At 48.9% G+C, this 14,117-nt stretch overlaps 1 protein-coding gene across 7 annotated transcripts in view; it reads right to left on the reverse strand.

Annotated features, from left to right (window-relative positions):
• KCNT1 (potassium sodium-activated channel subfamily T member 1) overlaps positions 1-14,117 on the reverse strand; it is an 89,846-nt gene that overhangs the window by 46,329 nt on the left and 29,400 nt on the right. For 3 of the 7 annotated variants that reach the window (XM_074891291.1, XM_074891292.1, XM_074891290.1), the window contains exon 1: positions 451-646. The exons of the other annotated variants lie outside the window; for them this stretch is intronic. In XM_074891291.1, coding sequence (XP_074747392.1) covers positions 451-599 — 149 coding nt within the window. In that variant the 5' untranslated portion in view covers positions 600-646. Of the gene's footprint in view, positions 1-450; positions 647-14,117 lie in introns of those variants that run through there. 7 annotated transcript variants of the gene reach the window in all.

Raw genomic sequence — 14,117 nt, forward strand, 5'->3', positions numbered from 1 at the left:
TTTTGCAGTTACAAATAAATTACTCCTCAGATGGGGGCTTGAGCATCTCCTCTTCCATGCAAACATGGTGCTTATGTACAGTGCATACCGTGGCGTTAGCAGTGTAAATAAGCTTCGGTTTTATACTGCACAGATAAGGCGCAATGCAAGTTCACAGTGTTGTGTGGCAGCCCCACAGTCTCAGGGCTGCCATTCAGACATGCTTTTGGCATATGAAAAGACAAGAAGCACTTATAAAAAATTTAAAGGAACTAGCTTTCTTCTGCTCCAGCTACCTATTTCATAATACAACTTTGGAGCCGGTGCGGCTCTGTAACATAGCTACCAGAAGGATTTGATCCACCACCCCTCCAGTCCGTGGTGGCACTAATCCTTTCCCTCTCATTTAAAAGATAAAAGGTGCTGCCTCCCCCCCGCAAAGCCCCACGCACCACTGCAGTCCTGCAATACCTTTGTCCGACATCGCTCCCCAAGGATCCCATCCTCCGAGCCGGTAACAAGGGGCTCACCCCATGGACATCTTCTGTCGTCGCTGGTGGGACAGTTTTTACATGGGAATTGCTCTCTGAAGGGGAATTCTTCAGCTTGGCTCTCGCCATCCTGCGAGCTTTGGCTGCCTCTCCGACTTCCTCCTCTTTCCCCCCGAACTCTCTCATACATAGCAACCCTCACCGCATTCAGTTTAGAGCTGTCGGCACGTACCATCTCCTTCCTTCTTCTCTCTCCCCACTCACAGCTGCTCAGTGGAACAATCCTGCCCTGTACATTTATTTTGGTAGTGAGGGGAGTCAAGGCAAACTCTCTGGCCTTGCTGCTGCAATGAATTTGGTGCAAAACAGCTGAGGAAACATCCACAATGCAGAAATCTCTGAAATGGCTTTGTTTAGTAAATAACATAATTGCCTTGGCTGCCTCCTTTAAAAAAATGATCACATTGCTCTTATCACCACAAGCAGGGCAGGGGCTGAGGGATTATTTTTTCCCCATCCCTGCTTTCCAGTAGCAACGTGAGGGGGAGGAAGCTATTTTATCTTATTTCTCTGTGTAAAGAGCAGTGTGTGGACTGCATGCCAGGGAACAGACTCGGCGTGCGTGGCTCACAGACACAAAGCAGCAGAGCGAGGTCCCCTCCTAAACACACCCGCTGTGAACGGAGCAGAGGGGAACCGCCACTGCTTCCCTCTGCGCTGCCAGTCACTGCTCACCTGGCCGGGCTAAAACAGCGCCCGCAGAGGTGCAGGCTACCTGTCCCAGAACAACCCAGCTTTACCTCTTCAGGTAAGAACAAAAGCTGCTGCTCCTTCAACATGCTTGGCATCGATTTCTCAAGATGTCAAACACAAACGGGAATTCACTGTGACCAGGGGAGCCCTGAGCAGGAGATAAACCCGTGAGTCCCCCAGTGCGCAGGTGGGACTGGAAAGGTGGGGGTCGTGCATCCTGCCTGTTTTTGGGGATGCCACCAGTCCTCAGAGCATCAACACAGAGCATCTTCAAGTGGGACATGAGGGTGCCGCAGCACGCTGGGCTGGAGCTGCTGCCCCAGGGCTCACCACCACAGACAGTGGCGGCCTGGCAGCGCCCCATGGCATGGCCCCACTGCATGCCAACGTCACACCACGACATGCCAACATCACCCCACGACATGTCAACATCACCCCATGAATGCCAACGTCACCCCATGACATGCCAATGTCACCCCAGTGCTCACCACTGTCGCACAGCAATACTGCCCCACTGCATGCTTCAAATAAATCCACAGACCAATCACCAGTGAGACATCATGACATGAAAAGCCAATGCAATGAATTAAACCCCACCACAGGATTTCTTTAAAATGAACATGAGGTACAAAGACTCAACATATTGATACCTGGGTCTTCCCAGAGTTGGGAAAGAACAGCTCTGTGAGGGCTGTCTTTGAGGTAAGGGCAGAAGCTGCCCTGAAATGGGAAATCTGGGATCCAAAGTACTTCAACTTTCAGAACGAAAAGCTGACATTCTCCTCCGGCACCGGCTGCGTGCCCGAACCACACTGCACACTCCCGTACCCCCACGAGGCTATCGGAGCACCCAGCACCACCGTCCTGCACCAAACTCTGGGAAGAAAAGGCCAGTCCTTTTCTTCCTCTCTCTTACCAGTGAACTGTCAGGCACGAGCTCTGCTCCCTGTTCTCCCTGCTAAGATCGGTACCAGGACTCACCCCATGACACAAAGGCAGTCCCTGACTGCTCTAGGAAGAGAAACCAAGTCCCTGTCTCCTGTTAACCAAACCCTTGTTTCCCTACTCAGAGCATTAGTTCTTAATGGGATTTCACCATAAAACATACTTTATTTCAGCATTTTGAAATGTAAAATGGATAAAAACCCACAGCCCATTTACTATTGTGCCAGCTTTCGGCATACATTTAATTTCTGCTTTTGCCTCAAAATGATTCATTAGCTCAATGCATTCATTTTCTAACAGAGTCATTCCTTTCTGCTTCATGGCTTGCTTCAGCCTCATCTTCAACTTATTGCTCCGTATCTGTTTACTTCAGGGAGTTGTTCTCAAGCCCCAGACATAATTAGTGCTGTTAGCCCTCCGGGTTGGACTGTGCCCAGCTCAGGGCCTGGTGAATCCTCCTGGACAACAGGAGTCCCTGGGACTGGGGCAAGCAGGTCTCTCTTTTAGGGAGCTATTTGCAAATTCTACATTGTAGCGTACTCCTAATTCCAGAAGAACACTAATTTCAGGATTGAGATTAGATGTGAAAAGTGGTTTATGCTTAAATTATAATCTCAGCAGTAGTGCCATCAAGCAGCAGCAGCACTGAACAGAAGAGGTATTATTAGGGAAAGACCTGGGGAATTTTCACAGAAAATGGAAACTCTCCTGCCATACTTTTGCTGTATGGTAGGTAACAAAAATCACATCAAAGAACCCCTTGAGAAACTCGGTTCGCACCTGAGGGATACTCTACCTGAACATGCCTTTTTTGTTAAGCACTTAAACTAAGACACGAAAACCAGAAGAGAGGGGAGCGATCCGACGCAGGGTCACGAGAAGCTGCAAACAGGGCTGCTGGTTTGAGTAGCCATTTCCCTTCCAAGGGGGAGATGAGGTTGCCTGATGCTGAGGAGAACCTCTCCAAGGCTGGATAATCCCACAGAGCTACTCAGACTGCTCAGATCTGTGCCAGGGTGCTGAAGTGGTTCCTTTGCTGTAGTTCTGTCAGAAAAAATATTCCTCTCTCAGGCAACACAATGTGTTCCACACTTAACCGAAAGACCTACAGCCCCGGCAGCATCTCTCCCCCAAAGCCACGTCCCAGACAGTCACCGAGCACTGTCACGTCAGTAAGAGCAGGTGAAGGAGAAGTAAAGCAGGAACTCAGAGCAAAGGCAACGCAGAGCTGTCTGGGTCACCGAGCCACCAGCAATGCAGGAAAAGCACCCTGGTCCCCTCAGCTGGGAGACGGGAAGCCAGGGCACTGATGAGAAAAAGGGGAAGATAAAAGCACTTGAGCAGTGGGTTGTTGGAGTACGTCACTGTCTGTCGAAGGGTGAAGGACTGCACTGAATGGATAAAGCTGCTTTCCTGTAACCCAGAAAGTGAGGGCTGGTACTTAAGACATTTAAGACTAATTGCAGCTCCCTTGTGCTGGTGATGCCTGTTCACGGCTGCTATATGCTTACCCCAAACTCAAATACTGGAGCAGGCAAAACGCATCACTGAGTACATCCAGAACACTTGTTCTTGCTGGGAAACTGCACACTCCTAGGAAGAGCCATGGCTGTAAATGTAACCTGAAGTACAGCTGGGTGAGTCTGCTCTGCAGGGACACGCTGCCTGTGTTTCCACCCATGGTATAGGAGGGTAAGCCACGCATCAAACACCTTGTTCGTACAGCGTGTTCTCCAAGGGAATCCAGGAGTAAAAATCAACAAAACACAACATCAAAGTCTGAAGAAGAGTTCCTCTGGCCCAGAAATATTTGCCCAGCTAATTGAATGCCAACCATCTGACTACAAGCCAGGAAATTGATGTTTAATTTTAGTTTGAGAGCCCATTACAAAGTGCTGATTTCTCATTTCAACGTCTGCATTATGCAGAGACCACTGCTGTGCTGGGGGCTGGAGAGATGGCTGGGAATTGCTGAGCAGCAGTTGCAGTGGTAATAATATTTCTGAAAATAAGATTTCGAAAGAAGCAGATTTTTCATTAGTCTTAATTGAATCCACAACAACTGCATTGTTAAATATTCTCCTTTTATCCAGGTAGCTTTCAGTCCCAACTGCCAAAAATCCTTTTATGCACTTATTCAACTTATTATATAAAGCAGGATCTAGTCCATTATAACTAGTTGATGAACCAGCAAGGGGTTGGGTTTTTTTTTTCATATTCTTCTGGCAAACAAACCTGTTATGTTGCGATACAACCCAAAAGTGTTAGTGTGCAAAACCTTCTGTAAAAAAAGCCAGTTCAATATATTTTAAAATCTTGAAAAGTCACCCTGAAAGGCATCAAGTATGGAAAGATACTTCCAAAGCCACAAAAGGTAACTTGTGTAGGAGAGCACGTTTTGCTAGAAAAGTCTGTGCTCATGACCATGTCAGCATCTCATGAGAGGCTTTACCAGCCACGGCCGAGCTGCTGCTCTACGGGAGGGGCTGTGTCCATACAAATACAGCAATAATTTGAGGGACCCCGAGCTGAAAAGTCATTGAGGCTCATTATTATCTCTCTATGCACCCTCTGGCAAGCCGCTCTAGGACAATCACCTTTCCATCTGGGCTACCACCGGCTCCCAAGGAGCAGAGCCCTGCACGGCCCCTCTGCTGCCCCTTGTCAGGCTGCCTGTGTTTGTGCTGCCTTTGCAGGGCAGTCCTGACCTCCCTTTATTTAATAACTCCAAGGAAAAGCAAGGTCCCATGCAATTTTATTACCACCGCAAACACTTCCTATATTTCAAAACCCCAACAACTGTAATAGCATGACATTAATGGCTTAATAAACTTTAGAGCACTACTAATACTTGGACAAACGTTACAAACCTCTCTGGCCCAGCCATTTGCTTAAGTGTTTTTCAAGAAGTGCACACGCACCGGTTTTGCCCTTTAGTCGCCAGGGAATGCCCTACATTGTCACCAGGCATTTTGCAAAATCGCTTTTCAAAAGCTGCCAATGTTGTGAGGTTGCCAAGGCTCACGCACAGCCCTGCAAAAACAACTCCACGCCCCACTGCGAGGCTTCAGCAACCAGGCTAGCACTGAGCTGCATAAAGCAGGACTGTTTAGGCACCAGCAGAAGCACCCCTCTTCAACAGGGTTGGCTGGAAATGTCAGTATTTTGAGGAAATGTAAAGATTTTTTTTTCCCTGTTTACTAATTAATTCTCTTTTACAATGGAAGTTAAAATCACAGAAGACAGAGCTGCTTCTTCCTCACTGGAATATTTTTTCCTTTTACATTTGTTTCAGTTAAAGCAAGAAATTTGCCAAAAAGAAAAAAATGAAAAAAAAAAAAAAAAAGTTGATGCTCCATCCTCCTTCTTTGCGTAGGACTAGGCCCTTCCATCCCCGTGGGGTGCCAGTGCTGCTCCTTCACACAGGGATGTGGTGGGAGCACGGACACAGTCAGAGACCCCCGAGGCCCCCAGGAGCCCCTCGCCTGCTCTCCTGAACAGCACACTGTGCACGAGAGTGGCCCAAGTAACTCTTTTCCTAACAAGATGGGTCCTTCAGCCCATATTTTTGACTATCGATCAGCAGGTGGAGTTGCAGATAATGAAAGGGTTGAATCCAAAGAGTTTCAGTTCCTTTTACAGTCAAAAACACGATACCGATACACTGATTCTTTCAGATTGCAGAGATATTAGCATATACAGGAGATGCTTGGGAATCCTCTCTGGACAGCAATGTTGTATGTATTTATTAATAAAAGTGCTTAGAAAATACTGTTTGTATTGATCCAGAGTAAATTTTAAAAGTTCTTTCCATATTCCTTCCATTAACCTGGAGGAGAAGGTCCTCCCTGGCACATGGCCACCAGCACGGGAGCAGGACCTCAGCACTCCACTGCTGCAGAGAGACAGCAGATCTTTCTCAGAGATGAGTTGTGCGATGAAAATCAGGGTTTAAAAGACACAGGTGATCAAATCCTTCCTGAAGGGACTGGGAGAAAAACAGGGATGGACGGTGACTCCTACCTGCTCTTCACAGAGACGTGCATCTGGGTGACCCGGGGCTTCCCAGAGGCTGCTCCCCACGAGCGAGACACAGATCCCCCGAGCAGGCGGGGTCAGAGCTGCCCGAGCACGGCTCCATGCCAGGGTAGGGCCAGGCAACTCCATAGCAGCACTTTGCAATTCAAAATACATGCAAACGTGGTCTGCATTTAAGCTCTGTATCTGATGGAGCGCAGCTCCTGCCTTCCCCTCTCTTCGGTGCCTGCGAGCAGAGACCCTCAGCAGCAGATTGCCAGCGATAACGGGAGGATTTCTCAGGACTTCAGTTTTCTTTGAGGTGAATCCATGTCTTGGCATCTCCACAAGCAGAACCAGTAACGGGCTGTAAGCATCAGGGCAGTGACACGAGGAAGCATCTCAACGACTCTCCCACTTGCGTTCAGGGTGCACAGGGGTATTATTATTCACTGTGTGCGTTACCATCACACCAAGAGGTCCCAGCCAAAACAAGCTTCTGTTTGCCTGGGCTCAGCACAAGAACCTGGCCCTTTTCCCCTGCAAGCCTGCAGTCTGAAGAGGGCCAGGAGGCAAGAGGGGGTGTAGAGCTGGACAGAGAAAGAGGGGAAAAAAGCCCAACCCTCAGTGACTTTGCAGGAGCTTGTGAGAGGTTATGGCCTCTTTGAGCCCTCCAGCTAAGAAACTAGAAACGGTCATTATTTCAGTGCAATTTCTCCATGCGCTACACGGAGCGTACCAAGAGCCAGAGGACATTGAGGAGCTGGAAGAGTCTTCCCAAGCAACGGGGCTTTGAGCAGCTGGAGAGGCGAAGTGCAGAGGGAGCAATACACACGGGGGTTAGGGCAACGGCAGCTCCCTGCAGCGCCTGCTCGCCAAGATCTAGGGCACCACTAAGTCAGTCCTCTGCCCTGACTTGCATCTACTGTCTTGCATCTACTTTCTGTTCCCTCCGCACGCTGCCTTGGCAGGGTTAATGCCTTTGCACCACAGGCACTGACGAGTTCCCTGAGAAGCCGTCAGATGAATCTACACCACTGTGAGTTCTCCTTTGTATCTAAGACTCTTTCCTGACATTTGTCTTTAAAAAGCAACACCATTCATATGAGAAGTTGATTAATTCCACTTGTTATAATTATTCTCACAAATAAAATCCAGCTATTCCCCCCCTGTGAACATGGGGGATAATGGTCCTTACCCTTTGCAGCAAAGCATTTCAGTTCCAGGGGTGAGAAGCTCAGTACCAAGAGCTAAGTGTTATTATTAAACTGTCATTAAAAGCATTTCAGGAAAAGTTCACAAACTGCAGGGATTTCTGTCATCACAGCGGCTGGCTGGGACAGCAATTGGGCTACACGGTGACTGCCAAAACCACAACCATGCTGAAGACCTGTCTCCATTCAGGAGTCTCTACAGTCAGTGCCACCACTGCAGCCACGTCCACCTCTGGAAGGGTGTCACCTCCGAGGATCACCCTGCTGCACTGCCCGGTGGGGCCATCTCCCACCACAGTGGGGTTGGGGGGGCTCCACCTCCCAGCGCACTCCTGGAGGGTGCTCAGCACCACGGCAAACAAAAGACACCCAAGAAGAGAGAGCCTGGAGCAGGGGAACACCAGTATTCACCACCACCACCACACAGCTGCGGAAATCTCTGGCCAGCCGGTGCCGCACCAGGCACTTCAAGGCACCTGAAATATTTGCATGACACAGGCAGAAATAAACTGGCTGCGTTTTATTTCCTTGCTTCCCCTATTTAGTCTTGGCAGCTGAATCAGGCAACACAACTGAACAGCACCTGGCAGCAGCTCACTGCCTCGCTCAGCCTCTCCTCAGCAGAGTTTGGGAGACTTCTCTAATAAAGAGGAGCACTGGAGTTTCAGGGAAGAAGGAACATTTTAGAAAGCACAGAGGAGAGCATATTTAGCAGCAGCAGGAGCTGGAAACAGAAGGAAGCCTTTGAAGAGCTGGGCTGATGGAGAGAGATGGAAAAATTATGCAAAGTAAGAAAATCCATACAGAGCTCACAGGCAGGCTGCAAGCCCACAGGGGGGACGGTGTGTCTGATACTAGAAGAACCTTTGATTTCTCTTCTCTTCCCCAAGTTCTCTGCATTAACGTTTCAAATGTTAACAATTTCAAAACGTTGCCGTTTAGAAAAGCGGAGAGCGTCTCCCTTACAGACCCAGGACTTCAGGAACTGCCCAGTAATAGGCAGTCGTGCCCCGCAGCTTCCAGTGCGACGAGCAGCACCCATGGCAGCCCCAGCACCACGCTGCTCCAACTGGGGGCGGGGGCTCAGCCAGTCCCCCCCCCAGCTACACCCCGTGGGCTTGTTTGCAAGTCCCCTCTTGGCTAGCCCAGAGGAGGGGCGGTAGGTTCCCTTCACCATGTAACTCCCCAACTACCTGGAAAGCTGGCGAGAGTCATTATGTAACTGCGACGCAAGAGCCTCGCGCGCTGAATCCCAGAACTGTCATCGCAGCCTTTGCAAACCCATTTTTACCTCTCTAAGTGTGGCTCATCAGCGATGAACATGAAAGCTGCAAACCCAGTATGTTAACTGGGGACTGCTTAGCAGGGAGAAGACAAAATAGAGCAGACCCAAGCAGATGCTGAACAAATATCCCTACAAAGCCACAATACTTCCGACAAGTTTCCTATTTCTGTGGTGCATTTTACATGGTTACAAGCAGAGCAAGGAGACCCCGAAGCTTTACAGTGACTCATAATCTCGTCCCACTTCTTAACAAAGCTGATAACAGGTTAAAATCATGGAGGAAAAGGGAAGGTATCTGTATACCTGTCACAGCTGCTCAAGCCAGCGAGGAAATTAAAAGCCCTTGGGTAAAATCTAAATATATATCTGCAAGGGAAGCATGAAAAGTCTCCAGTCAGAGCAAAATAATCAGGCACGGCTGAGTCACTTTTCCAGGTGAGTACATAACGGGGTCACTATCTGCTTCCCAAGATTTAATGAGACCAGCGCCGGGGTCCTCACCCAGGCAGAGCTGGCAGCCCGTGCTGGCAGGGACGGGCAGCGCTTCCCAGAGCATGAGTCAGCCCCGGCTCTGCGCAGGGACGCAGAGCGATGCGGTGAGCAGGGAGGAAGGCAGCGATGCTCACAGAAGGTGGCAGGGCAGGACCCAAACCCAGACAGGAGGAGCTGGGGGCTCCTGGGCTCCCCCAGGCCCAGGGCTCAGGGCTGGCAGAGCCCCTTTCCCAGGGACGAGCAGGCTGGGTGGCTGCCCTCCGCTGCCAGTAGCTGCAATTTGTTGCCTCCCAGCTGTAACGATCTTTGCACTATAAATGTTTATTACCCTAAGCACTTATGCAGTGCTTTTCCCCTGTCAATCTGGAAACACCTTGTAAACACCCCTGGGTACCGCTGGCCGTACCCACAGGAGGAGCAGGACGGAGAGGTCCCCGCGCCCACGCTGCCGGTTGGAGGCAATAAACCCACGTCGCGTGGCATAACGACCGTGGCAGTTCTCTAATTTCCCTCCAGCCTTTCCAAGGGACGGGGCCCCGCGGGTCCCCTCCAAGGCCAGGACCTTCCCCTTGCTGCCCTCCTTCTGCAGATGGCTGAGCCACGACCTGGAGAAAGGAGAAGGATGCTCTGAGCATCCTCAGCCAGCAGTTAAGGGCAGGACGGACATCAGCAGCGTGTTCACCCCCAGCTCCTGCCGCACGCTCTCCAACAACGCTCTGCTCCGGGGGACCCCCTGCTCCCCAGGAACTCAGCCCGGCTTTCCCCAGGGGATGCGACAGACAGCAAGGGCTGAAAAGGTGCCCTGTGCCTCCCCACGCAGCCTCTCGCGAGCCCTTCGAGCGCTTCCAGCCCAGCAGCAAAGTGCCTTCAGCAGGCGGTGACGCTCCGGATGGAGACACACTACGGGGTTTAATGAGCCGGGAGGCACAGGCAGCTTGGCCGCTGCTGCAGAACACCTCGCAGAGCTCCCCGGCAGAGCTTGCCAGGAAGCAATTTCACAGACACTTTCAAAATGCCAAAGCGATTCCTACTTTGCAGTTTTAAAGGACTCCGAGCCTTTTTTGCACGACATTTTTGTGGCGACTTTGTTACTCAAGTATTAAAATCGATGAAATGATCTGTTAAACTGCAAAGCAGTGTTTACTTTTTAGATGTCTCTAAGAGTTTCTGCTTAAAATGCGGAGAATTTTAGCATCTAAAAACCTTCTTAAAACTTTTTTTTCTTGGATTTTTTTTTGTTTGTTTTTTAAAAAGATGACTCTTCAAAGGAGAAACTTAGGCTTTGGGGCTCTCCACCAGCTCTGCCAACTGTGTCTCACTGTAATAAAATTTTCTTCCCTCCCCAGGGTCGCTGGATCATGCTAGGTACCATTTGCCATACATTTCCCGTTTCTGTCACCATGCATTTTGTAATACATTACATAAGACAGAGAAAATGGCAAGTCCATATAAAGAGAAATTCACGATGTGCTGCAGAAATGAAGCATGAACTCCATGGAGTCTGTGACAGCCTCATCGTGGTGTGTGGGAAGGACTAGAACAAGGGGTTGTACCAGACCATTGATCTTCAAGTACGTTTCTTATTTTAGCTTCAAAGAGAAAAATTTGCTTACTGATCAATAGCATGCTGTAGCTGAAAGTTCTGCCACGAGCTCGGAGCCCCTGCCAGCCAGGTGATGTGCAATGCCCCAGCCAAAGCTCGTGCTGCGCCCAGATGCCGTCGGGGATCTGACAAACAGGGTCTCTCTGCTTACACGTTCAGCCAAAAGCAAGGATCAGCACCAAGATATTGAAAGGAAGAGAAAGGTTTCTTGTGCAATGCTTGGGCCATCTGAACCGCCACCACGAACAGGCACCGTGTTCCCAAAACCCCTAAACACAGCAGTTATGTGATAGCGAATGTCTTTTACAATGCTGGGTATCTACCTACTGCATGATCTCTGAAATAAATGAGTAAGGTGTGCAGATGACTGCGTTAAACACCATGTCCCTGATGTAAGAGGCTCCAGGGGCCTCTTCTGCACAAAAAACCCTTGAAATTCTCCCCAAAGGAGATGAGTGCTGCCATACGCATGCAAGAGCTGCGCTGCCTTCTGCCAAGCACACCCGGTCAAGAGGAAAAGTTGAACTAAAGCCACAGAAAAGGATTTTAAGTCAGGTTATTATACACTGTTGGTCTTATCTGCTTGTCAGCTTCTGGTTCAACTCCCATGACCAAATCATCTGTTGGGAAGGGAATATCTGCTCCAGGAGTCAGCCTGACAGCAGATGCTATTTCACGGATGCCGGGTCTCAACTGCCTCATACATTTACAGTAAAAAGCACACTTCAGAAAAAATGTCTTGGCCTGTTCTCATCCCTCATATAAAGACACACACAAATAAAAAGGAATAGGCTCCAGTTTTCTACACAGTATCTCCTTAAAGACTGAAGTGCAAACACCATCCTCTCCATTTATATTCATTCTGGCAAGGCAGAAGCTTTTAGGAAGAAAGATTGTTTAATAAACAGACATTTATAACAAGTGTCTGATCTTGCAGCCTCATCATCTGGAAAAGAGTCCATTAAACCAAGTGAGAAGCTCTCTGATCATTAAGGTTGTTTAATGGGATCAAGATTAAATTATATCATGATTGTGTTAATATCTGCACCAGCAGGTTCAGCTGTACTCCTTCCTCTCCCTAAGATCTAGTAGTGGGAAATAGGGCAGCTTAGAGGGGGAAAAAGGCCTTAAAAGGTGGGATAATTGTTCCAACTCTCAAAAGCTGCTCAAGAAATGCAGGCATCGGGCCCTAAAGTGGATCTCAGTGCTCTCCTGCACTCAATAATACACCCTGGATCAGCAGCACCCGCTGTGTCTCTCGTGAATCATATTCTTTCAAAAGGGAATGGGGAAATCACACCAGCACATAAAAAAGCACCGACAATGCTGGGAAAGGGCACAGGACTCATCCAGACATGCGTTTCACTTCAGTCTTTCATAACTCCCTGCAACCGAGATGAACGTCACTCCTTTGCCTTCTCCCTCCCCCTAGAAGCCCGATCCGTGTTCCCCTCACTTGCTCCCTCTGAAGCAGGGCAGCCCCTCAGGAGCTCAGTGTCGCACATGACGAGGGCAAAGCCATCCCTGAGGGTGCGAGTGCCAACTCCATTCAGCAGGGCAAAGCCATGCCTGGCACAGTGCCATCTGCTTCCGCATGCTTGCATGCTGAATAAACTTTGCCCCTCACCTCCAAAGCTGGATGCCTTCCTGGGGCAAAGCGCATCACTGGCTTCTCTTGGAAAAACCTGCACGTCACAGACGAAGCAGAAGACGTTTTCCCTCCTCTACATACCAGCACAGGGCTTCCTTCAGCAGCACAGCCTTGCTATGCAAATGATGGCTTTGGATTTACTTAATTAACCTTTTGGGCTTAACCTGAACCTGCTGCACAGCTCTGCTGGCCAGGACACCTTCACAAGGCTGTACGAGGCATGACCCTGAGTGTTGGAGAACAAGCTTCGGGGTTTGATAGTTGGACTTTGCTCTTTTTCATAGTTTTTTTTAACTCACACCGTTGAGAAGGCATCCATCCCTCGTACATGTGCAATGAGTTTTGCACATGTCTGTAAGAAGAAATATTTCTACTGCTGAACGCTGGAAGGCTGAACATTTCTTAGCCACAGAGCACTGCATCTGGCATTAAAACGCATTTACAAGTTCTTAGCAAGAAAGAAATATCTCCCGTTAGAGACCATAACAAGAGCTGACTAGAAATTGTTTTTCCTCTCAATTTTAGCACAATAGCTGCTGGCAATAAACCTCTCCATCAGCACTGGGCAGTTCTAAGTGCAGATACTGTGTGGGAAGAATCCAAACTAAGTGACAATATTGAGCTTTAAAAGCACTTTGGAGAAAGATGAAAAGGAACAATTGTTGAATGTCAGCTCTGGGAGAGGCTGATGAGATGTAATGGCTCTTCACGTCACCGTCTCTTCACCATGGAACACTTTCAGTGACCTGACAGATTGCTAACTCCTGCAGCAGAGCCTTCCAGCTCATGGCAATCCCCGTACGACAGCTCTGAGATGGCAATTTGAGAGACCTCCACTCCAAAATGAGCCTGTAAAGTTTTTCTCCACATGGGAAAACCTCATGGTGCCAATTTACCGAGCTGGAACTGATGCCACGTGTACAGGTCTTGAGGAATTTCAGACAGGCAGGGATGAAAGGGTGTAGACAGAGAATGAATGTCCCCTTTCTCACTTGCATGCCGGCACGTGGGCGAGCACACTCATGCACGTATGTGTGTGTGAGTGCCTCAGGAAGGGTATGTCCCTGTGCCAGAGAGGTGGAGCTGCTCCAGATGACTAGAAAGACCAATCTCAAGTCATCTGAAGTGGGAACTGAAGTGTCAGAGAAGGCCTTCACTCTCAGCAGCGTGGGTGTAATTGCATCAAACTGTAATGAAGCAAATCTATCTTCGAAATCCAAGCTCAAGAACAGTGACTAAATAGCTTCCTCGAATAAATGTCTTTTCAGAGACCAGCTAACTTCTTGCTGGGAAATACAGGCACCACCTAATACCCATTTCTCTGTCCTTGAAGAAACACTGTGTGCATCATAAATACCAAACTAAATTAGCACACTAGCGTCCATGCCAATTATTTCAATTAACATCTCTGCTAATAACCAGTTACTGCCCATTTTATTAAATTAGAAATTTTTCAAACAATACTCCCATACGGAGCTATTAGCCCAGATGTAATTATGCGCTTCACACGCTGACACGTGAACGCTGGGCCAACGAGTTTCCTTCAGTCTCTGCAGCTCTCCCCACTCCCAGCCATGCAGTCACACCCATAGTCGGTCTGAAAGGAAAAGTTTTAGACTGTGTTTTAGCTTTGAAAAACTGCATTTAGCACCCACCTGCAGGAAACCTTTCTGTTTAAGCTTTTTTC

The sequence above is a fragment of the Strix uralensis genome, chromosome 21, assembly GCF_047716275.1.
Source record: "Strix uralensis isolate ZFMK-TIS-50842 chromosome 21, bStrUra1, whole genome shotgun sequence".
NCBI lineage: Eukaryota > Metazoa > Chordata > Aves > Strigiformes > Strigidae > Strix > Strix uralensis.